General features: G+C 46.2%; 1 protein-coding gene across 5 annotated transcripts in view; it reads left to right on the forward strand.

The window, feature by feature from the left end:
• Positions 1–25,435, forward strand: part of LOC121290680 (Down syndrome cell adhesion molecule homolog) — a 548,723-nt gene that overhangs the window by 387,524 nt on the left and 135,764 nt on the right. For all 5 annotated transcript variants that reach the window (XM_041211452.1, XM_041211450.1, XM_041211451.1 and 2 more), the window contains exons 12-14: positions 15,435–15,531; positions 19,078–19,206; positions 24,801–24,968. In XM_041211452.1, coding sequence (XP_041067386.1) covers positions 15,435–15,531; positions 19,078–19,206; positions 24,801–24,968 — 394 coding nt within the window. The remainder of the gene's footprint in view (positions 1–15,434; positions 15,532–19,077; positions 19,207–24,800; positions 24,969–25,435) is intronic.

The raw sequence follows: 25,435 nt of genomic DNA on the forward strand, positions 1-25,435 counted from the left end.
AGCCAATTTGCGCACAGCAAGGTCCCACAAACAATAATGCAACAAGTAAATAGGTCACCTCTTTTACTGATGTTGGTTGAACGATAAATGGGAGAACTCACCTGTTTTTCTGTCAGTAGTGTCACAAGAACTTTCACATTCAGCTGTGAGAGTTTAACATCTCATCTGAAAGGCGATGTGCAGAATAATCCCAGATTTGCACTAAGTGTGGTAATGGGTGGGTAAAATGATGTTTTGCTCACCGGCCACAATGGCGGGTGTTCACGCCGTATTGTCCTCATACCGTCTTATTATTTATGAACTCCCGGGAAACATGCCATTTCCATAAGCGGACACTCATTCGCCTGCCCACCATCACCCCGTCACTGCATCACACCGGGCACTACATTTAAAGTCTAGCTGCAAGCACACACCTCAGTGCTTCCAGACCACTACTGCTGCACAGAAGACATGGCCCTGAAACTGAAGAAGCCTGCAGCCCCCAGGTTCACTGACGTGCCTCTCGAGTGTGCCTTTTGGAGGCTGTGGAAGCCCGCTGGGATGTCCTCTACTCCTACTCTGGCTGCAGGATGGGCAGCAGCAGCACTAACCTGGCCTGGGAGGCAGTGGCAGTGGTGGTCAGTGCCAATGCCCTGCAAAAGAGGGCAGCCACCCAGTGCCGCAAGCAGATAAATTATCTCTTCCATTCCACCAGGGTAGGCCACTCTTCTCATCACTCTCAACTCACACACTCACAAACCCATCACACATCCACAGGAACCTCACTCACTGTCAAGGGGCATCATCATTCACTCTCTCACACTCACCCTCATTGTCCTCATTCCATCTATGGGACCACCTACATAGGCCAGACATACTTATCATCTGGCCTGGCAGGCGCACTGTTCACACTTTCTCCATCTCTATCCATGCAGGACAAGCTGGCACATAATGAGAGAGAGAGGTCACAGAATGGTGGAGGAATGCCCAAAATCAAGCTCCTCACGGACTTTGAAAACAGAGCCATCCAGCTGGCTGGTGAGGATCTGGGCCGGTCCTGTGCTGACAGTGAGGTCAACGCTGCTCCACCAAGTGCGGATCCAGCAGTGCAACATCCATCAGACAACCTTCTTTCACAGGCCACTGCCATGACCAATTATCTCCCCTCACTTTCGCAGGCACATCTGCCAAACAGCCGACAGAGTCCATGACTCAGGGCCTCCAATCAAGTTCCGAAGAAACCTCTGAAGAGGAATCTGGAGGCACCCTCCCTGAAGTCCCATCACAGTGCTCACCCACACCCTCCACCAGCGCAGAGACACACACCTCAGCGAGACTTAGCTTTAGAGTTGCCCCGGGATCACAATCTGATGAGCACATCACACCTTCTGATCCACAGCAGGTGGAGGCAGGGACTTCCCAGGTTTCTGGCACACGGGGGACTGCTAGAGGCCAGAACTTTGCTGAGTCTGAGTCAGATGACGAGCCTCTGGACTCTGTCATGTTACAGTTGCTGGAGCTGCAAAGGCAAGCTCGGGAACACCAGGAAGGGATGTCCGCTGCACTCCTCAGAATGCAAGGCACAATGGAGGAGTGCATCCACCTTCACTCGGAGTGATAGCGCCGGCATGCCAATGCACCAAGGTCAACACCAGTAGGATTACGGCCGCCATGGAGATCTTGGTCCAGGACGTCACTCCCGCACTGCTGCGCGGGCTTAACTCCATTGCTAATGCTATAGTTGGTGTCCAACAGTGTGTACGCAAGAGGGTTGCCAGGCAGCTCGATCTCACTCCAGCTACCCCTTCTCCACAAGGACTCAGCCTGAGGCCATCCATCTAGGTGACTCCAGGAGCGTCTGGCCCATCGGAATCCCCTCTTCTTTGACCTCAACAGCTGCAGGCTGAGGAGGGTGCCACTGCCACACAGCAGGACCCCGAAAGCAGTTCGGGGCCCTCCAAGTCTTGGCCCTCCAGACAACGCGCGTCAAAGTCAACAGGCTACCTCCACCTCCGCTGTGGATGTCCGGGGAGCATCAAGACGTAGCGGCAGGGTTAGGACAGTTAAGGAGAATTAGTTGCACAGCCTGGGCATGGGTTTTAGTCACTTGTACATACTATTCACTATTGTCAATAAACTCCCAAGAATGGCTCCCTGCTTATGGCTCCTTGTTCTGATGAGCAGTGTTCTTGTCACTCAGATGTGAAATCTTTCTGCACAAGATAAAGGCAGGTGTCTCAGTCCAGGGCCTCTTCCCTGTGCTCTGTGCGGCCTTCAGACAACAGTGATGGTCCAGCCTCACACCCCATGGAAACATCACTCGCTTGTCATTTCTGCCAGGATATAATGCCAGGTGCCTTTCATTCTCTCTGTATGCTTTCAGGAGGGGCTGGCCCCCATCTCTTCAGCATCTGTGACCACTGATGCTGGGCTCCGGCTCCTGAAGGGCTCAAGTGCTGAAATCAGACACAGCATCAGACGCTTCTAAAGTTTCATGGCTGCTTCTCTATGCTATGACCCTGATCACAGAGCGCAAGCGATCTGCACTCGGCCAGACAGGAGTCAGGCATTCACAGAGGCTATGTGAAGATGTATGTCGTCACCATCATCCTCCTGCAATCGAGAGACTAATAGGGCCTCAACTGCGCCTCCATGACAGGAGCATTCTCACAGAAGGTATTGGCGCTGCCATAATCCAGACTGGAGTCAAACATTCACAAATGCGATGTGAAAAACTATGGGGTCACCTCACTGCATGTCGTCATCATCCTCCACAAATCTAGCAGCTATAAGGGCCTCCCTCCCGAGCACACCTACCTCGTCTAGCCAGGGCGAGGGCTTCACCCCCATTATCGTCGCCTCCGAGGACCTCTTCAGCCTCATCCCCGTCGGAGGAGACATGCAGCTCCTCCATCTCCTCCTCAGCCAGCTCCTCTGCCCATTGGAGCGACAGATTGTAAAGGGGGCAGCAGGTGATGACCATGCATGACACCCTCTGTGGACTGTATTGCAGGGCTCCACCAGACCGGTCGAGGCACTGGAACCTCCTTTTCAGCTTCCCAATGGTCTGCTCCACCAAGTTGCGAGCTGCTGCAGGAGCCTCATTGTAACCTCCCTCTGCCGCAGTCTGAGGCCACCACACAGGTGTCATCAGCCACGGCTTCTGCAGGTAGCCCTTGTCTCCAAGGAGCCAACCCTGCAGCCTCTGTGGACCCTGGAAGACTCCAGGATCTGTGACCAACTGAGGATGTAGACATTGTGCACACTCCCTGGAAACCGTGCACACACCTGCAGGATGCATTTCTGGTGGTCATATACCAGTTGCACATTCAGCAAACGGAAGCCCCTGCAGTTGATGTAGTTCACTGTGTGTAGTGACGGAGATCTGAGCGACACATGAGTGTAGTCAATTGTACCCTGCACCTATGGGAAACCCGAGATCTGGGCGAACCCAATTGCTCTTGCGTCCTGGCTGTCCCGGTCCCGGGCAAAATGCACAAAATTGTGTACCCTCGTAAAGATGGCATCCATGACCTCATGGATGCATTTATGGGTGGAGGCTTATGAGATCCCACAGAGATCACCTGTGGAGCCCTGAGAGGAGCCATTGGCATAGAAATTGAGTGCTATGGCCACTTTCATGGCCACTGTTAGTGGATGCCCTCCATGTCCCTGTGGCGCTAAATCCTGCAGTAGCTGGCAGATTCCCTAGACATGCATAGCCTTTGGCGACACTGGTGCCCAGTCATCTGCAGGAATGAAAGGCAGCGGCTGTTGACCCTGGGTGTCACTAGGCACCAATCTTTGATGGCTTGCTGTGGCTCTTCGGCTGTGTGTGCAGGAGCCCCAGCTGCCCCTTCTTCCTGAGGTTGCTGTTCCTGCCTCTGTGCAGCCATGAGCCTCAGTCGCTCTTTCCTCTGTCGTCTTCGCTCTCTGTAGGCCATCAGGCATAGAGCTAGTTCACCAGGCTCCATGATCCTGATGTACTCCTCCTGCAGGATGAAAGAGAGAGAGACACATGGTTAGCATGGGTGCACTAAGAACCTGTCCTGGTTAAGTGTGACGGCCCCTTAACACGTCCCAGAGAGCCCTGGCCACCACTTGGATGGCCAGAGATTAGCGCACTGTATAGTTACCCTGTTAGCTTGAACCATGGGGGAGACTGGTCCAATCCGGGATGCTGACATTGCAAGGGGCTGTGAGCATCTCCAGCAGTGACTGCGACATGACCAGCTTTAGTGAGGAGATTGTACAACGTGTGCAGTCCAACTGCTCTGCAGTCCACTGAGGTGCTCAGCTCTGGAGCACTTGGTGGCACTTTGATGCCTCTGCGTTGCTGGTGTGGGCAGATAAGCTAGGAGCCCAACCCCAATCATATCAATGTGGCTGTGGCTGAACTGTCTCAGTTCCAGAGGAATGGTCACTTTTACATAGGTTTCCCGAGTGTGTGGCCACTTTCCTCACCCCGAATGCTTATGCGCTATATTCAACAGCATGGCTGCCCTTGCCCCTTTCCTCCTCTCCTCCCAACCCCCGCTGCCAGTCGCCTCAACGGCAAGGCTGCCCTTAAGCCCAACCACCCCCTGCGATGCACCTGAAGCTTGAAGTCCAACAGGCAACCTTGGAGAGCGCTGCACAACGTTACTGTGTACTCGCCTCCGAGTTCTCCTCAAAATACAGGCCGCCAAGCGCACGCCATTTATGTGCTGTTGTGAAGCACATCAGCGTACTTTCCCGTCGACGTGGGTGGATGATCCAGCAGTGGCAGGTGGGGTGGGGGTGGGGGGGTGGTGGGGAACAATTCCAACGGGCTAGCCTGATAATGATATGCTAATTTATTACAGTGAGGCAGGAAACGCGGCCGCTGTCAGCGGGCTGAGTGGATGATCACAAACTGATTTCCTGCCGTCGTAAAACCGATCGCGCCCCCTGGTCCGCTCGCACCACTGATCACACCCGACGACAGCAGGCACGGAAAATTCTGCCTGATACCTCTGCCAATGCAGCCCATCCTTCAGTACTGCACTGAACTGTCAGGCTGCACTAGGTGCTCAAGTCTTTGGAGCAGGGACATATTAGCCATGGGCTTAGGGGACCTGTGCCCAGGTTCTCACTTTATATGGGGCCAGGGGTAAACTCACCAACTGCGCAGAAAAACTGCCAGAACAGATACAATTTTATTAATATGTAGAGCATTATGATATGATTTGCTTTATTCTTAATGCAGTTTAAGCATCTTATGGGCCGATTTCGTCATGCATTTTATTTCACGTCGTTGTTTTGATGGATTGAGTTGGGTTGTGCGATGGGCTTGGAGGACCGCCAAATATTCTCGGTACCGAGCGCCTCAAAAGTTTTTAGTCCGACTCTGCTCTGGGCTTCAATTAAGCCATGACCTTCTGATTTAAAGATGAAAGGCCATCACTGAGCCAAGGCTAACACATTTTAGTGAATGTACACCCTCTACTGTTTGTTCTGCTGAATAGCCTGGGCTGTCACTGCAGTTTCTCAAACCTTTGCAACAAGGCAAATTTAAGAAATACCAGGAAACTGGGTCTAATGGTTCCGCAATTGCACAACTCGGAGCACAGATCAGAAAATTTGAAAAGGCCTTTTAAAAAATTAGCAGAAAGAACCAAGTCAAGCATTCCAGGTCTTTAAAATTCTCATCCTTGCTTTCAAACCCCGTTATGGGCTCAGCCCTCCCTATCTCTGTGACCTCCCCTAGCTTTAAAGCCCTTCAAGATCTTTGTGCTCCTTCAGTTCCAGCCTCCTGCATATCCCCGATTTTCTTCGCTCCACCATTGAGGGCCGTGCCTTCAGCTGCCTTGACCCTTAGCTCTCGAGTTCCCTCCGTAAACCTTTCTGCCTCTCAAAGTCACTCCTTATAACCTACATCTTTGACCAAGCTTTTGTTCATCCATCTTTGTACGGGGCTCAGTGTCAAACATTGTCTGACTTGCCTCCTGTGAAGCACCTTGAGACATCTTTACCGTGTAAGAATCTATAGAGGTGCAGGTTGTTGATAAAGAAAGCCGGGAACAGCATGTTGTAAAAGCAGGAGAAACATGGCAGGGAATTTTTTTTCTAAACACAGTGTTGATCAAGTAGAAATTGCTTGTGCTCACATCAGAGCCCATCAGCTTCTCACATCTTCTGTCAGAAAGCATCCCTCCTTACCTCACCAAATATTCCCTGTCAACTGAAAGTCTCATTGTACTATTATTGCTGTCTCTCTCCTATGATGTGCTCTTTGTTGCAAAGATCCTGGGCTGTAAGAAGCAATGTTCTGTATGGTTATAGTGACAGATGAAAGAAAATTAGACAAATCATGGGCACTTACTAACAGTAAATTGAGGCTTAGAAAAATATTAAAGCCATATTGTTCCAATTCTGGTACTTGAACTTACTTTTGCAACTGTGCATAGAGTGTCCCTTTTCTTATCTATCACAAAATATTTTAACTCTTACCTTTGCATATTTTAACTCGTATCTTTGCAAAGAAACCCTTTAAAGGAACAAATGTAATGAGCCAGTGAACAAGGATGATTATATCTTTCAGGGACTTTGCCATTATGGAAGAGTGTTTAGTAGCAATAACAGTTACTTGCATTGATATGGTACCTTTAATGAAGCCAAACAACCAAGGCATTTTGTATTTAATATCATCAAAAAAAAATTATACTGAGCCACATCAAGAAACATTAGTACAGGTAAACAAAATCTTGGTCAGAGGTAGATTTTAAGGAGCATCTTAAAGGAGGAGAGAGAGTTAAGGAGGCAGAGATGTTTCAGGAGCGGAACTACAGGGATTAGGTCCTTGACCTCTGAAAGCACAATTGCCAATGGTGAACTGATAAGAATCGGAGATGCGCAAGAGGCCAGAATTGGAGGAGCAGAGAGATCTCAAAGAGTTGTAGGTGCAGGAATAGTTTACAGAGATAGGGAAGGGCCAAGCCATTGCGAGATTTGTAAATTAGAGCAAGAATTTTAAAATCGAGTTACTACCAGACCAGGAGCCAGTGTAGATCAGTGAGCAAGGGAGATGGGTGCGAGTTAGGATAGGGGCAGTGAGTGAGTAAGCTCAAATTTACAGAGGGTAAGAGGTGGAAGGCTGCTCAGGAGAGCATTGGAATAGCAAACCATGGTCGTGTTGACACAATTCATTGAATTGGATATCACAAAAGAGTCATGCGCCACTTGTGCAGATCGATTGGTGCACTAGATACTTGAAATGCTGTGGCGATGCTGCCTAATCTTAATATTAGTTACTCCAAGCCTCAGAAAACATTTGACTTGCTACCTGATGATTTCTTCAAGATCAGGAGGATTACCGACTGCCCCCTTGTCACACATCCTGTAACAGTGATTGGCATATCTGCATTCAGGTTGCATGTTCAAATAGCCTGCAATTCTAATGCAGTTAACATGGTGCAGTAGAAAGGTCACTGGACCAGTAATCCAGAGGCCCAGGCTAATGCTCTGGGGGACATGGGTTTTAATCCCACCATGGCAGCTGGTGGAACTTAAATTCAATTAATAGCTCCGGAATTGAAAACCAGTCTCAGTGATGGTGACCATGAAACTATCACAAATTATTGTATAAACCCATCTGGTTCACTAATTTGCTTTATGGAAGGAAACCTTCCATCCTTACATGTCCTGGCGTATATGTGACTCCAGGTCCACAGCAATGTGGTTGTCTCTTAAATGCCCTCTAAAATGGCCTAGCAAGGCACTCAGTTCAGAGGCAGGACCTTGCCAGTGATGCCCATAAACCATGAAAGGATAATAATAAAAAAAAATGCCCTTTCTTTCCATTGGGACTACTTTAAAATTCCCGGTTAGAGATGTACAATTTAGTTTTAAAGGACCAGAATTAGATTTTTTAAATGGGAACTACAATGTGGAAATGGGACATTTGGCTCTTCCAGTTCCTGTTGGAATTTAACTTCCACATGAGCAGTGCTCCTAATCTGAGTGTCCGTCCAGTTCCCATGCCCCTTTTATTCCTTTCGCCACTGATCCAACCCATTCTTATATGTTGATGTGGCCTCTGCTTCAGCCACTAACTCTGGCGATGCATTCCATGTAGTGAATTATTTTTCAGTAACCAATTAGTGACTTTTGCTCAACCCATTTGCACTTGTTGGATTTGAAATTGGTCTGGAGGGATGGCGCTAAATTGGTGATATTGGATTGCCTGCCTGTTATAGGCATGGCCTGATATTTAATTACATTGACTAAAAATATTTTTGATACAATAATATTTTTAGAAAATTGAGAAGTGTCCCATTCAAGAGAAGAAGGCTCTTTGAACATGGACCAGGAGGAATCCGGTCAGACAATTGTGTCTTCCAAGTTTGAATCATGTTATTGGATTGAATGGAAAGGCTGGTTCTCAAACTACCAAGTCTCGGACTTCATTTTGATTTTGTGACCTGGCTGGGAGGCCTCTTTATTCAAAAATAATGGGTTAAGTATCGTGTGGGAATTATCAAATGTACAGAGGCCAAGGCCCAGATTTTTGTGTGGGTTGGGGAAACCCTATCAGTGCACTTTTGTGCCTTTCGAAATGCATGCCTGACCCACATGTGACTTTGCCCGAGATTTTTTGCCTTTTCACACTTGCAAGCCGCAATGGAGTGTGAAAAGAGTGTGGGTGTGGAGGCGGAGGATGAGAAGGCCAGCCTCATTTCTCCAACTGGCAGCCCAGCTCCCAACATTATTTAAAGGCCACTTAAACCTCACCCCTCACCTCCCCCCAACTCCATGCCACTTCAGATGTCCCCTCAGCCCCTGCCCACCCCCATGCTGCTTCAGATCGTCCATGGCCAGCCACCCTCACCCAGCCCCCATGTCACCCCATGGTCCTTTAAATTCTCTGTGCAACCTCTATGTCATCTTCATGTCCCCCATGTATCCTCCATAGCTACCCACCCCATATACACTGTGTCTAGTCCTCAGGAGCCAAGCAAATAGCAATGGGAACTATGTCAAAATTGTTGGTGTAAAAACTAAATCTCTAACAGCTTAATAAAACCCCGAATTCAAACCCATTATCCTTGATACTGGATAGAATAAGAAAAAATATTCAAGTGCAAAAAAAAAAATGTAATCCTCTAAGAGACTATTAGGTTTATAAACAAACAAGAAACCATTTCAAAGTCATATACTGTATTTACAGCCTCTTAAAAAGTTTCAAATGTTCCTGGATCACGAGACCACCGGCTGACCTGAAGCCATTACAAGCTTTTGAAACCTAGCCAAGCATTCATAATGGCTTTAGTTGTCAGCACAAAAGCTTCTAGCTACATTTTCTGAAACTGACAGAACAGAATTGTGTTCTATTTCCATTTCAAAACAGAGTGCTTGTCAATGGAGGGGAGCAGATGCAGAAATGTTTTTCAACTTTCAAAAGCAATGGTTTTTTAACAGTCCAGAGCTGTCAGTCGATTTAAATCACAGTGCAGAACCTGACAACAGAGGCTGATAGGACATTTTTTCTTTATGCTTTTAATGCATTATGGCACTTTTTCCAATGAAAAAAGTACTATATTGCATAATAACGCTTAAACAATGGTTGTCAATATAAGGGTCAAATTACCTTTGCAGGACAGATCCCTATGATGAACCGCTGCATTAAAAAACACATCTGCATTGCAATAAAACATCTAATACTGACATTTGAAAGTGTGAAAATATTTATGCTTACCTTTCAGAATGTGCTCAACTCCTCAGCAGGCTTCCCCCAGTGGTTATGAACTCTCCAAGGAGGTCCATTTCTTTTAGGGCTTCCAAAACCCACAATAGCAGACAAAAATAATGTGTGGGAGGAAATGCAATTTTCTTGTGGTCGTTACAATGGGGACCCAGCCTTGGAAGATGTGTGTCTGTATTTTGCGACCCGACTCGCACCTCTGTTGGGAGACGAAAATCTGGCCCCAGGTTTTCCATTGGTTAAAATGAATGAGATACCAGAGAGACGGTGATAGTGACAAGGGAGTCAAGAATTTCAGCTAGGCGAAGACAACAGTGAAACAGGAGTAAAACATTGCATTTCATTGCTAAAAGGACCAGAGATAAAGTGTAATGCAAGCAATGTAAACAACATATTTATTATTTCTTTGGAATTTTCCTTCTTTACCCATGTTTCTTTTGCCAATTGTTTTAAATTCACAACCTCTTGGTACCAACCCACTTGCCAGAGGATGCAGTTTCTCCATATTTGCTCTATCTGAACCCCTCATAGTTCTTCTATTAGGTCTCCCTTTAACCTTCTATGCTGTAGGGGGAATAATCTCATCTTCTCCAGTCACCCCACATAACTGAGATCCCTCATACGATAGCTATCTCTACCTATTTATTCTATAAACCAACATACCACACCATCTATTTCTGGCTTTTAACAGAAATTGAGCTCTTTGCAACAGTCTGTCAGCTTTCACTTGGTACATCACACCCACGCTCCTAGGTATGACTTACTGCTCATTGAAGGCCAGTATTTTGAGAATATATCATTATCGTCTGACTAACATGTAAATTCTGATCACTCGGATAGTCAGTTTCTAGTGAAGGTGCTTGGAAAAGAGGAGCAAGGACATGTAAGAGCCCAGTTTGCTGAATCAACTGATCTTTATCTTGTGAATTTTGCTGTATGGGTTGAGCATTGGTGGGGATCGAACCTGACTATCCTCTGATATCCCTGTATTTGAATAGCCCGGTTGGGGCAATCATCAATGCACACATGAAGAATAGTCACACAGGTTATGTACCAAACTGTGCCAGGCACCATGAAACCATATTTCCAGCATTGTCTCAGCACCATCAAAAGAGAGGTCCAGAGAAAAAAAATGTAAAGGCATTTTAGTAAACTTTGTAATGCCTGCAAGCTCTCGATGGCCAAACATGGAATCAAAGTGCTGCACCTGTCTATATAATGACTACATCAGAAAGGCACTTCAAAGAGTCCATAGTCCAGTCTCAAAGGCATTGTCCCAGAGAGGTTAGAGTTTACACAAACGTAAGAAAAAAAAAATCAGTGGCAGCACAAGATATCTACTTTAATGTTAAGCTATTGATTATTCCAAAAATAATCAATTCACTTCTTTGATCTAGCAACCAATTGCTTTCTTTGTTCCCCCTTTCCTGCTCTTGGGTCTTCAACATTTCAGAGCTGTGTCAGTCGCTTTTCACTTAATCTTTCTTTTCTACTTCAAACATGCTGGCAGCAAGTAGAATTTTTTTCTTGACATGGTTACTATAACAACCTCCTGTCCTGACCCCTGTCATCACTGATTCCGAAAATGCCTCAGACCTTTATGTTGAAGCCTTGGACAATTTTCTCCCAATCACAGCGGGCAGAAAGAGAAAGAAAATCAATTTCCCTGGCAAGGCAATTAAGTCCCTCAGTTTACGTGATTAACCCTTCACGAATTTACTACAAGGTTAAGAGAAATTCTAACAATGTATGGGATTTAAGCCAAAAGATTATTTTTCTCTTACAGAAAAATTAGGAGATTTTTTTTTTCAGAATTAACGTAGGACCATTAGACCCAACAACTTTCCACCACACTTTTCACTAAATGTTATTTATGGTGGACAGTTTATGAGTGAGCATTCCCAGCATAGAATATAAAAGATTGGATGAGGGAGTGATTGATTTGAAATATTAAAAGGGTAAATACAGAGAAATTATTTCCTTTGGTGGGGGAAGTCAAGAACAAGGGGTGAAGTCCTAAGACTAGATCCAGATCAGCACAGTCGAAATCTGAAATTCTAATGCCCCCAACCCTACCCCCACCACTCCCTTCCCCGCAATAGTCTGTGGATGCTGGGATAATTGGATGTTAATAGAGGTGGGCAACAAATACTCTCCAGTGATATCCCACATCCCATGAAAGTATTAAAAAAATGGCTTTTGGTTAGGTAAGAGTCTTAAGGGGCTAAGGAGCAAAGGAAAGTAAATGGAGGTGAGATGCAGATCAGACATCATCTAGATAATATGGTTTAGATAGAGCAAATATGGAGAAACTATCCTCTGAAGTAGCAGAGCTGGCTCGATGGGCTGAAAGGCCTCCTCTAGTTCTTATGTTCTGAGAGCAGGTGAATGGTAAGGGACTTTCTGATCCATTAAGATGGAAAATCATACGCTCTGTAAATTGGGAATTCGAATCCCAATTCGCTGGCCTGTCACAGAATTTGCAATGTGGGGAGAGTTAACCTGTAAAACATACCCCTGTATTCTGTTCATTGAATTGACAATTGGGTTTTATTGGCGTGTCTTTTCAAACAGCAGTACATAAATTCACTTCATGTCTCTGTATAGAAATATTAATAGATGTTATCCCTGATTAGATGTCTGTGTAATCGGGACTGTCACTCACTATCACTATCAACCTTTCTGAAGTTGTCACAGATAGGCTTGATTTTGTTTCCAGTAGCCTGGGGCAGTGTGTGTGTGTGTGTGTTTTTAAACAAAACACAGCCATTGCATATTAATCTGCATACTTACCTCTCAAACTAGAATATAGTGAATTCAGGCTATTCCTTGGGATGGTGGTGTGGGCTTCTGTACAACTGTATAAGGTTGGGCAGTCTTATGCACCACTGTTGCTTCCTTAGCAGGCTAACTAATGCTTTCACAGCAACTGACAGTTACACATGGAGTGCTGCAACGGTGTTTGCTGACAAAACTCAGTATTTTCAGGAACGCCTGATGTGTATTTGAGCTTACCCCACAACGCTTTGCAGTTCTGTACTCTTTATGTGGACTGTGTTTGTACAGGCCTTCCGAGCATGCATAGCAATGCTCCCTGCTTTCTCTTCCAACTTGACCCCAGAATGCCTCTGCAGTTTTGCCTTGCATGTACACTCAGGAGCTTATGCGCATGTACAAAGGTGCCCACCTTCACTGCCCCAGGTCCTCTTCAACTCTTTTGAGTACAAACCCATTTCCATCTGTTTCAGATGAAGTTGCATTGTTTCATAGTTTGCCCTTGTGAGATTTGAACCCTTGAGCTTTTGTTACATTAATGAATGTAACTCTTTCGAGTACAAACCCATTTCCATCTGTTTCTGATGAAGTTACATTGTTTCATAGTTTGGCATTGTGAGATTTGAATTCTTGATACTCTTTTGAGTAAACCTGTTTCCATCTGTTTCAGATGAAGTTACATTGTTTCATAGTTTACCATTGTGAGATTTGAACTTTTGACCTTGGGGTTACAAACCCAGTACCATAACCACTTGGCTATTTAGGCCAAGCCCAGGTCCTCTTCAAATCTCACTCTGTGTTAATTGAATAGCAATTGAGTATTAAATTGAATTCAGGTGGAGGGCATTAACTGAGAGTTCACGCATCCTCGTGTATATATAGGAGGAGACTGAAACGGTGACGGTTGAGGTTTGTAATGTATATCTCTATGAACCAAACTTCTAGAGTGTGTAAAGATTGTTCTCCTTTTGCCTTTCTGGAGCATAACACGCTGGAGTGCCTCACAATACTCCTTAGAATTTTGGGATTTAAAGGATTAGCTTTTGATAATAGATTGTATAACCTTGGCTTGTTTTCCCCTGAGTATATATGTCTGATGGGTGATCTGATCAAGTTGTACCAGGTGAATGTTAAAAGGATTCAATAGGGTAGATAAATAGGGCCAGAATCCTAAAAGTAGAGCTATTCAACCTTCTCTCTCTCTCCCTGAACCCTATTTGTTTCTCCCCCAGAACAATGTCAGTGTCTCCCCCCCTGCCCTGAGCCCCCATCCACCCCGTCCCTGTTCACCCACTCTTCCCCCTTCCGCTGAGTTTTAATCACAATCCTCTACCTTAGTCTCAGTAATGGTGACCATGAAACTATCATCGGTGGCTGTAAAAACCCATCTGGTTCGTTAATGTCCTTTAGGGAAGAAAATCTGCCCTCCTTACCTGGCTTGGCCAACATGTGACTCCAGATGCACGGCAATGTGGTTGACTCTTAACTGCCCTCTGAACTGGCTGAGCAAGCCATTCAGTTCAAGGGCAATTAGGGATGGGCAACAAATGTTGGCCCTGCCAGCGATACCCACACCCCATGAAAGAATTAAAGAAAACTCCTCTAGTTCCTCTTCATTCTCTCCCAAACTAGTTCCCCCATCTCCCTTCACTCCATCTGTCTCTCTCTCTCTGGACTTTGCCCCAACCCAGACTCCCAGCTGTATCTCCATCAGCTATTCCCTTTACAGCACACCCCCGAAGTGGGGGAGGAGTGCTCTCTTTACTCGTGCGATAGAGAGGAGCACAGGAATAATGCCACTGAGCAGCTGGCTTCACTGTGATGATAGCTGGCAACATCAGGGAGCAGCAGGGTGGGTGAGAAATTTAAAAGACAAAGGTTCTAGGTTGCCAGTAGCTGTGGCCTTGAGATTCGCACCAAATTCGGGAGGGATTCCTGGATAACATAGGAGGACTGACAACCCTACTTTTTCATTATAAACACTGGCCAATCATTTGCTTGTTACAAGTCATGCAATTACCATGTGGTCTTTGTTCTAATAGGAAAACCCTGGTTCCCCCCCTTGAGTTGGGATGAATACACAATGCTATGCAATCCAGAGTCTGTGTTTTGTTGAATATTGTTTTCGTAGTTACAACTAATTGTCTTTCTTTCAGCAAAAGCCATCAGCACAAACACAATGTCAGGAATAAATGTTTTCCACTGTGGGGAATAACGCTTCTGGATATTAATTGCCACCCACTTGGTGTGAATTGAGTTGCCAGTGAAAGAGACTCAAACAGTCACAGCTCTTCAGAAATGGCTGAGGCTCAAACCCACAGGGGACATCAGAATTAGTAAGCAAAATGCTGCCAGAAATATTACAGGCAGCGAAATGAATTCTTGCAACAATATCTAGAAGCCAAGAATTTAATTCAGGGCTTTCTAGTCTGAAGAGAAACTTGGAGCCACTGGGACTGTTCCCACTCAAGAAAGGGGGTGCTAAGAAGAGACTTAAAAGGGTTTTAAAATTCTGAGGTGTCGCTAGAGTGAGGGATCAACAATTTGAGATTGTCACCAAGAAGAGTGAAGAGAGAGGTCAGGAGAATTTTCTTTTGCAAAGGATCATTGAAGGATGAAACATGTTAAGGAGTGGCTGTGTCATCTTTTAAGGGCCAATTGAATGAAGCAGTAGAAGACACCAGTCTAGGGGGGGGAGAGTGGGACAGTGAGGTTAGTTTTGTATTGCACTAGTGAGGAGCTGATACTGATGCAAGGAACCAAATATCCTACTGCAAATTAATACAGTTGTACTGAGGAATTAGCAGCAAATGTCAAGATGGCGATGAAGGGCCTTAGCCAGGCCTTTCTCTTTTCAGATGCTGGTTAACCTCCTGTCTATCTCTGTTCTTATGTAAACTTTCCAGAAGGTTCAATATCTTTTTATCTCTGCTGTTTGATCCATCTCTTTTCTCTTCAGATTACCCCAACAGTGCGGGGGGATTCGGGGTTTTTCTCCTGCCATGCTATTAATTCGTATGGAGAGGACCGAGGGCTGATTCAGCTCACTGTGCAAGGCAAGTTGAAATGCTTTGTTGCATGTTATTATTCATACAATATAAAGTTCACTTTGAAGATCAACTGCGTCCACACATTGTGCCACATTGCACTCCTCAGCCTAGCAGCGCAACAGGAGTCCTGCCCCAGCATTGAAGTATTTTTTTTATTCAACATAGTAAAATGTCCCAAGACACTTCACAGGAGCATAATCAGACAAAAAAAAAATTAACACCGAGTTGAATATGGAGACATGAGGATTGGTCACTAATAGCTTGATCGAAGAAGTCGGTTTTAAGGACCATCTTAATAAAGGAAGCAGATTCTTGAGAGGTTTAAGGAGGGAATTCCCGAACTTGGGCTCTAGGTGGTGTGGAGCTTATTTGGGACAAGAAGGTGATATATGCTTAGAGGCACAGGGCAAGCTGAGAATACTTAGTAAGTACTTTGTATCAGTGTTTACTAAGGAAGAGGAAGCAGGCAAAGTATCAGTAGAAGTGGAGGTGGTAGAGGTAGTGGATGGGATGAAAATCGATAGGTAGGATATCCTGGAAAGGTTGGCTACGCTTAGAGTGTATAGGTTAAGATGGCTTGCATCCCAGGTTGCTAAGGGCAATGGGGGTTGGGATAGTGCAAGGACCTGCTATAACCTTCCACTATTGTTGATAAAATAGAAATTCTGTCAAAGCTTTTCATCTTGCACTCATCAGGACAGATGCAAGAATATCAAATTTCAAAGGGAGCAACAATTTATACTTTAATTCTTTCGTAGGATGTGGGTGTCACTGGCTAGGCCAGCATTTATTGCCCATCCCTAATTGTCCACGAGAAGGTGGTGGTGAGCTGCCTCTTAAACTGCTGTAGTCCATATTGTGTAGGTATACCCAAAGTGCAGTTAGGGAGGGAGTTCCAGGATCTTGAACCAGTGATGGTGAAGGAACGGCAATATATTTCCAGATTAGAATGGTGTGTAACTTGGAGGGGAACCTACAGATGGGAGTGTTCCTATGCATCTGCAGCCCATGTCCTTCTGGCTGGTAGAGGTTGCGGGTTTGGAAGGCACTGTCGAAGGAGCCTTGGTGAGTTGCTGCAGTGCATCTTGTAGATGGTACACACTGCTGCCACTGTTCATCAGCAGTTGAGGGAGTGAATGTTTGTGGATGGGGTGCCAATCGAGTGGGCTGCTTTGTGGTGTTGAGCTTCTTAAGTGTTGTTGGAGCTGTACTCATCCAGGCAAGCGGAGAGTTTGATGTGATCTGCCAGTCATTGGGACATGCGGCCCACGTACCTGGTCTCACACCAGCACTGAAATTCATATACCGCATTACTCATTTGTGTGGAAGGCAGAACCTCTTTATGGCTTGACGACAACATCTGTTATTAAAAATTACCCCTTGTGTTGCTGCTGCATAGTAGCAGTGTAAAGCGGCTAGCTTCACCTGAGGCTGAAAGATTTGATACTCTTTCAGGGTAACCTGGTCACATCTGCTAAACAGCATCTCTAACAGTGCAGCACACCCTTGTGACCTGGAGTGGGACTGGAACCCACAGCCTTCTGCCTTTGAGAGGGCTTCCAAGTGAGCCACACCTGACAGCTAACACAGCTGAGTATTCCTCCTATGTACCGCTACATACATTGCCAAGAATTACTCAGCAACTTACATTGTTATTCAGCAATACCCCTGTAACTCTGTGGGCCGGGATTTTCCAGCCCCATCGTGGTGGGACCCGCCACGGGACATTCGGTGGTCCAGCCAAAAGTCCATTAACTTTCGGTGGGACCAGACAATCCTGGTTGTGGGCTGGGCTGGAAAATCCTGCCCTATAATACCAAAGGTTACTCGCCAGTTGGGGTGGGGGGGGAGGGGGGGGGGGGGGCGGAGGTGGGTGTGTGTGGAGGTGGGGGGGTGGTGGTGAGGGGCAGTTAACTCAGTTGGCTAGACAGCGAAGGTGTGAATCAGATTACTGCCAACAGCAAAGGGCCTGGCTGAGGTAGACCCGGGTCCTGTCACCTTAGGCTACCCATATTTTAAAAAATTACAGCATTTTGCTGTGGTTATGCAAATAAGCACCAAGGACTTGCCCTTGGGCAGGGAAATCAAGGAGAAGAAGACGGCTTATCAGTACCAATGGTTACCAAGGTTATACATCAATGTCCAAGGTTTCCAAGGTTACTCAGCAATATCCATGGTTACTCAGCAGCCTATAGCAGTATTCAGCCATTCTCAGGCTTACTCAATGGTATAAAGCAGTAAACAGCAGGACTCAGCAGTGCAACAACCCCAGCTTTCCTTTATACTCAGCCTTTAATGTATAAGTGGTCAGGATCCGGAATGCACTGCCTGAAAGTGTGTCGGAGACCGATTCAATCGTGACTTTCAAGGGGGTATTGAATCATTATCTGAAGATAAATTGCAGGGCAATAGGGAAAAGGAGAGGGAGTGGGACTAGCTGGGTTGCTGTTGGAGAGAGCCAGCATGGACAGGATGAGCCAAATGGCCTCCTTCTGTGCTGTAACCATTCTATGATTTTATTATTTGTACCTAAGTATGTAGTCAATTAAAAATTGATGCTGAGCAAATCAAGGAGAAGTCAGAACAGGTGAATGAAAGCTTGGTTAAGGAGGGAAGTTTTAAAGTGCATATTAAAGCAGGAGGGAGAGAGATGAAGAGCCGGGCAGTTTTGAGAATCTTTGAGCACATGGCGTGGGTGGCTGAAGACAGCATTTCTAATGGTGGGGGGGAGGGGGCCGTTGGGGGGGGCGGGGGGTGGGGGGAGCCGGGGGGGGGGGGTGGGGGGGGGGGGTAGGTGCAGGTGGGGGTGCGGGGGTGGGGAGGGTTGGGCAAAAGGCCAGAGCTGAGAAAAGTGCAGATATCTTGATGGTTGTAGGGCTGGAGGATATTACAGAGATAGGAAGGGGCAAGGCCAAGGAGGGATTTGAAAACAAGAATGAGAATTTTAAAAGGCACTGCTGGATTAGAGGCTGATGTAGGTCAGTGAGGTGACGGGTGCACGAATCTTGATGTGAGATCATATTGGGGTAGCAGAGACTTGGATGGATTTAAGCTCCTGAAGGGTGCAAGATGGGAGGCCAACAGCCTTGGGGTAGTTGAGTCTAGAGGTATCAAAGGTATTGATGGGGATTTCAAGAGCAGATGGGCTGGGGCAGGGCTGGAGACAAGTGGAATTATGGAATTGGAAGTAGGTTGTCTAGGCGATGGTGAGATATAAGGTCAGAAACTCATCTCAGGTTTAAATAAGATGTCAAGATTATGAACAGTCTGAAAGGAGGTTAGAATGGTTGATGAGCGAAGGGAGGTTATGGTGGGGGATGAGGACAATTGGTTTTTTCAGTGTTTAGGTGGAAAAAAAATATTCTCATCTACTTGCAGCTGAGATATAAACACTTTGTGAAACACTAAATGTGCATTTCTAAAAAAGGTTTGAAGAGTTTTCACAGGGATTACATTTTAGTTACAGCCTAACAGATCAAAATTTGCTGTGAAACATTTTGTATGAGTGCACTTCATTTTTTTTCTGAACTGTTTCTGCCTGTCATGTTGCAGAACCTCCAGATCCTCCTGAGATCGAGATCCGTGAAGTGAGAGCTCGAAGCATTGCTTTGAGGTGGAGTATGGGCTTTGATGGGAACAGTCCCATCACTGGCTTTGACATTGAATGCAAGAACAAGTCAGGTGAGTTCCAGAAACTAAAGGACCAATGTTAAACTCAGGGAAGAGTTGTCGGGTGACGGGGGAAGCAAAGAGGGAGAAATTCCTCTGACCTCTACAACACTAGGCCTCAGGAGATTTTGGTTCCCGGTCTTAGCTGTAGGGCCCCTTCAGCCTCTCGGGGAAAGATGTCAAATGGCCGGCAGGTGAGAGAGGAGTTTTGGGAGGCAGAAGACCCACACTTGGCATCCCAAAAGAACCATTCGTGCAGACGCCTTCAGCACTCAGGTAAGGAGTTAGGACTGTGGTTGGAAGAGCATGATGGTCAGGGGTTGGATGAAGGGAAAGACAGGGCAGGCCCATGGTTTCTTTGTAGAGGCTGGAGAAGCACAGGCCACAAGGAAAAAACAATAATAAATTCACCTTTCTGGGCATCGTTCAGCCGGGCTACTTTTGCCACCAGACTGATGACTTCCCTGCACAGGCCTTGATCTTGATGACATTATCAGAGATCTATCTGCATGTTTGAGAAAAGACTTGTTGCCTTCTGGTGGGCCACCCTCTTGCCCGCTCAAAGGTATGAGTTAAATTGTGACTTGTAGGAAAGTAGCAGGATTAGACAGGGAGGGAGGGATTGGCGCTGTCCCTGTAGCCAAGTTAACTGCCCCAGCAGTCTATAGGGCCTAGGAAAGGGTTTCTAGTCATTATGTTCCCAGTAAAGAAAAGAGGTGAGTTCTGAAGATTGGTGGCTCACTGCATAACTCTGCATTCAGCGACTTGCACATTATAACAGGCGTACGTTGTTAACATGCTGTTACTTTGCCAGTAAGATCCAGACTTCACCTCCTCCTTCACACCCTGCCCGTCTGAAGATCCAGACTTCACCTCCTCCCTCACTCCCTGTCCGACTGAAGATCCAGACTTCACCTCCTCCTTCACACCCTGCCCGACTGAATATCCAGACTTCACCTCCTCCTTCACACCCTGCCCGACTGAAGATCCAGACTTCACCTCCTCCTTCACACCCTGCCCGACTGAAGATCCAGACTTCACCTCCTCCTTCACACCCTGCCCGACTGAAGATCAGACTTCACCTCCTCCTTCACACCCTGTCCGACTGAAGATCCAGACTTCACCTCCTCCTTCACACCCTGCCCGACTGAAGATCCAGACTTCACCTCCTCCTTCACACCCTGTCCGACTGAAGATCCAGACTTCACCTCCTCCTTCACACCCTGCCCGACTGAAGATCCAGACTTCACCTCCTCCTTCACACCCTGTCCGACTGAAGATCCAGACTTCACCTCCTCCTTCACACCCTGCCCGACTGAAGATCCAGACTTCACCTCCTCCTTCACACCCTGCCCGACTGAAGATCCAGACTTCACCTCCTCCTTCACACCCTGCCCGACTGCAGTAAACATCATAGAATAAGAGGAAGTACCGGACATACCCAGCAGGTTTACCAGCAAGTGAAGTTGAGCAGTTTAACGCTTTCGATAAAATTCCTTAACTAGAGTTCACAATTTGACAAAAGCCTTTCTTTCAAACGTTAAGCCATATCACCTTTCAGGTGCTGATGGCTCTGCCACTCTTCCAGTTATCAGAGTTTTTCTTCCTGTAACATACAGGAGCATTGTTCTCTTTAATATCTAATAGTGTGACACAGCACACGTCACCTCATGTCATCATCTCGCATCATCTTCAGCATCCTTCCATCTGCGTGAGATAATGGACATGCGGCAAATCAAACCCATTGGGGATGGAGTAGCTTCATATGGTACACTTTTAGTGATGGTGTGAGGAGCGGATTCTGCCACGAGTGCCCCATATGAAATAGTTTTCGGGGCAGGGTATATGGGGGGGCGGGGTTGCTGGGTGGGCAGGAGGGCAACAGGAAGGCCACCAGGGGATCTTTATGGGACCCCCATAAAATTCTGCCCCAGGTGTCATTGTGGGGGTTGTTGTTCTTGGCGTTGGTGCCTGTTGTGAAACCACTGGTTGTCATGGTGATGCACGCTGGAGATGTTGCCATTTTACTCTGTCATCAGCTTGTGTTTCCCTAGTGCACAAATTGGTGTTTAGTGCTTTCATTACATTCCTGCAAGCATTTCTGAAGGAGACCTTTGTATCGTACTGGTCTGGCCCCGGCTACCTCGCCATACAGAAAATCCTTCATATGCGACCATTTTCCACCCTGCGAACGTGTCGGAGGCAGCAAAGCTACCTCTGCTTGAGGAGTGCCAACGTACTTGGTACATTTGCCTTTGAGAGGACAGCTGCTGCATTTGTGATTTTGCCCTTCCATTAGCTTCCTGGAGAAGATGAAAGTTGTTGAGCTCACTCTGATGCCCTGACATCATTGTTACAAAATGGCTGACATTCAGGCCTGTTGGGCTGCAGTGGGACTGATGGGGTTTCCAACCCTCATTGTTGTCCTATGGTAAACAACCCTGGAGAAGAATTGTGCAAGGAAACAGTTGTGTTTGTTAGTTATAAAAGCATTGCAGCCAGATAAAAGGTCATTTGGCACCCAAGAAACATCCAATTAAGTAAGAAAGGCCCTGCCATTCAAGGGACTGTGCATTCAGAAGCAGGGTGATGAGGAGTTATAGACAGAAAACCAGGGTAATACAGAAATTTTTTCTGAATATCCTTCAGTTCTTAAAAGATTTTTAAACCTTTCAGATTTCTTTCTCAAGGTTTACAGCTGGACAATCAACCTGATTGACTCGCTGCCTGTTGGGCTGAAAAGCCTGCAGCAGAAGACCATGGCTTAAGTGCAGTCATCAGGAGAGACCGCTGTCAGGGTGGGCAGGTCTACTTGAAAGGCAGGACAAAATCGCATGTGGAACAAAGTGGTGGTCAAAGGACAGGATCCCTTCACCGAGGGTGGGGTGATTGGTGGGGGGAGCAGATAGGTTGCATGGGGGGTATGCAGGTTAAACTTGTTGGGCCCAGAGGGAATGCTTCTGCTCCTTCTGGCCCACAAGCAGTGCTATAAAGACTTACATTATGGATCCAGTGCTTATCATCTCCTTTTACCTGTTGGTTTCCCGAGGCCTGAGAAATCCAACTTGTATTGGTTAAAAATAAAAACACTGTTAAAATTAAGGCATGTTGACTCCTGAAAAGATGCACTTCCTGGGAGCAGGTTTGTTGCTCACCCCTTGTTCTGCCAGTGTTGAAACCAGAAGAGAATGAGTTTGAGGCGGGTTGTGTTCCCATCTCCAATTTTTAATTTTTTTACCTCCCAAGCCCACTCACTTTTTGGCGGTAAAATTACCCCCAGAGAGTCTGTTGACTGTCCAATTGGCATGGGAAGGCCCTGTAGTGCCAGGGTCTGCCTGCTGGATCCCCGATGGCATGAATTTGGATGCAGGGCAGTTGGAAGCAAGAGGCCATGTGGTAACCTTGAGGAGCATGTCCAACCCGAGTTGGCAACCATGGAGACGGAGGCTGATTCCCCTGTTAGGCCTTTAATTAGTCCTGTTACCCTGTTAGGCCTCTAATTAGGCCTGTTAGCCTGTTGGGCCTCTACTTAGGCCTGTTAGGCCTCTAATTAGGCCTGTTACCCTGTTAGGTCTTGAATTAGGGGAAATAACCTTCAATGAATTAGAAATAATGTAAATTTTCAAATGCACATTGAAGAAGGCGTTTCTAATTGTCAGCACTGTACACCAAGAAGGATAGCTTTTTGTAATCTGAGGGAGGCAAAGAGGTAGCAATGGTCATCCCATTTCATTCTTTTAACTCTGTCACTTTATTGCTCATATTTGTATAACTTTCCCTCTGAAAGTACATGGTGTCATTGATTATTCAGCGGGTTTTTTTTTAGGTTGTTAATGCCCTGAAGCTGTAAATACTTGGTGTCAGTTACATTAACCTTATGAATATTATAAAACCCAGGGGCTAATGGAACAGAAGTTGTGTGTTAGCTGCCTTCAGAAGCGATGTTTAGCAATTCAGGTATCACACAGTCATTATAAAATGACATCCTTCCCGCCGTTTGTGCAAAAGTGTGTTATGCGCTGGTTAATTGGAACACTCTTAATGGCAGATGGCTTTTCCTAGTTTGTTTCCCCCTTGATATTGGCCCAGATTTTGGAGTAGACTTAATGTGGAGGCTAACAGTGCTCGGTGTTATGATAGGATAAATCTGACAGCAACTTCTGGTATTTGTACATGTGCAGCTAAATATGGAAACCCAGGAACTGATGTCAGAGATACCCTGCTCCTCTATAGGGTACAATGTTTTAGGCCCCAATGATAGACCCAGCACTGAAATCACTGGGGTTGGTGTGAACCTTGGACAATTATCACTAGTCCCACACTAAAAATGACTGTAAATGACAGGGCTGATGCATTCGGGGGTAGGCGAGTGACAAGTGCTGCTGAACAACGTCTCTGGCCCTTGAAAAATAATTTTAAAATTGTGGAGTCTCAATTCTTCATAAAAAAAATAATGTTGCAGATTTTTAAAAAATAATTTTAACATTTTGTTTTTCTCTCATTTTTTTTCGCCCAAACCCACCTGTGTTTCCCAATCTATATTTTGCTCCCCGTACAATGATTTAAAGGTAATTTATATGTATTTTTTTTTACTTCCTAGTTTGCAGTCTGCGTGTCTCAGTGAGGATCCTTCGATCAGACTGGTTGAAGAGCCTCCCTGCTGCTTGGCCTGCTCACAGACCCCCCACCTCCCCCCACCCTGCTGCCGCCGCCCCCCCCCCCCCCCCCCCCCCCCCCCCACCACCTTGTAGTGCTGCGGTGGATCAGGCACACAATTAGTTGAAATCTTCACTGACAAGCCCTCTGAAATGTTTCTAGGCATCTGTACGTGAGATGAATGGTGAAAGCTGTCCCTTCACTGCTGGGGGGAAAATCAGGACCGTTAAATGTATTCCTCCCCCTAAATCAGCTTCCCCTCACATGGCACCCTATCGCAGCACGTAACAGCTCTGTTCCCCGCTTTGATTGATTGCTAACTTGCGACCACCTCCCCTAACATTAAAATGCATCACCTGACATTCACCGGTTGTTGAAGGGAGATCATTTTTCAGAAGAGACTTGTTGTTTCACCATAGTTATAAAAACAACTCACCCACACTGGGCAAAGTGCTGGGTTTGGTCCCTGTCTTGACACATCTGGAACTTAAGTTCAAGTTCACCCCAGACTGGTTGGACAAGTGTCTTTTTACTATCTACAAAGATTCGGTGTAAAATGAGCTTGGAGTGGGTGTGAGTGTGCACAGTCATTTGGAGCAGATTAATAATCTTGCTGAGGCCACCTGAGAAACATTCACACAGGTGCGATACAAGGAGCCCACCAAGTTGGGGGATAACAGATTAGCATGGACAATGTTGAGGGAGCTTTCTTCTGTGCTATCCTTGGCCTGGAAAAAACATAATCCTTGGATCTTAACCTGAGCCACCCATTAGTAATGGGATTGATTTAGGCAGGGTGCCTGTTGGCTTTAACGGAGTGTGAAATTGTGCCTGGGCGTGAAATGAAACTGCAAACAGAATTAGCCTCTGCCCCGTTGGATACGTTGGTCATAAAACTTTTTATATCTTTTATAAACTTGTCAAAGAGGAATGCTTTCTATGTCCTGTAGATTCCTGGGAGGCAGTGCAAAGGACGAAAGATGTCTCGCCTCAGTTAAACCAGGCCACAATCATTGACCTGCACCCATCTTCCACCTACAACATCCGCATGTACGCCAAAAATCGCATTGGGAAGAGCGAGGCCAGCAACGAGCTCACCATCACCACAGATGAAGCAGGTAAAAGGTCAAAGGTCGAGGGTTGAACAGCTCGGGCCATCTCTGGCTTTTTATCTCCCAGTAACCAGCTAAAAATCCCATGGCAATGAGGGAAAAAACATAATCTTGCAATTGCCTCTCTGACCTCCTAAGCTGATCAAAACCAGTCCAGATAATCACTCCGGCCCTATTAATTATGAGCTGTTCCTACATTTTGTGAAGCTAGCAATGTCATTAGACATGTCGCAACCTTTTTGCTAAAGTTTACTCTCAGGATTCCTGTACATTCTACCTCCCTCTCCTCATTCCTACTCCAAGTTATATGGCACGGGTGGTAGCATCTAATACTTTACTTCAGAAACATCTAATTATACCACAGGGCTGATCTGTCAGCATAATGTTCCTAATGTTCCCTCGTCAGAGCTCCATATTGGGCATCAGATTGATTGTGTGTTTGTGTGTTTCTTGCCTATTCATTGGAGTGAGAC

This window comes from Carcharodon carcharias, chromosome 18, assembly GCF_017639515.1.
Source record: "Carcharodon carcharias isolate sCarCar2 chromosome 18, sCarCar2.pri, whole genome shotgun sequence".
Lineage (NCBI taxonomy): Eukaryota > Metazoa > Chordata > Chondrichthyes > Lamniformes > Lamnidae > Carcharodon > Carcharodon carcharias.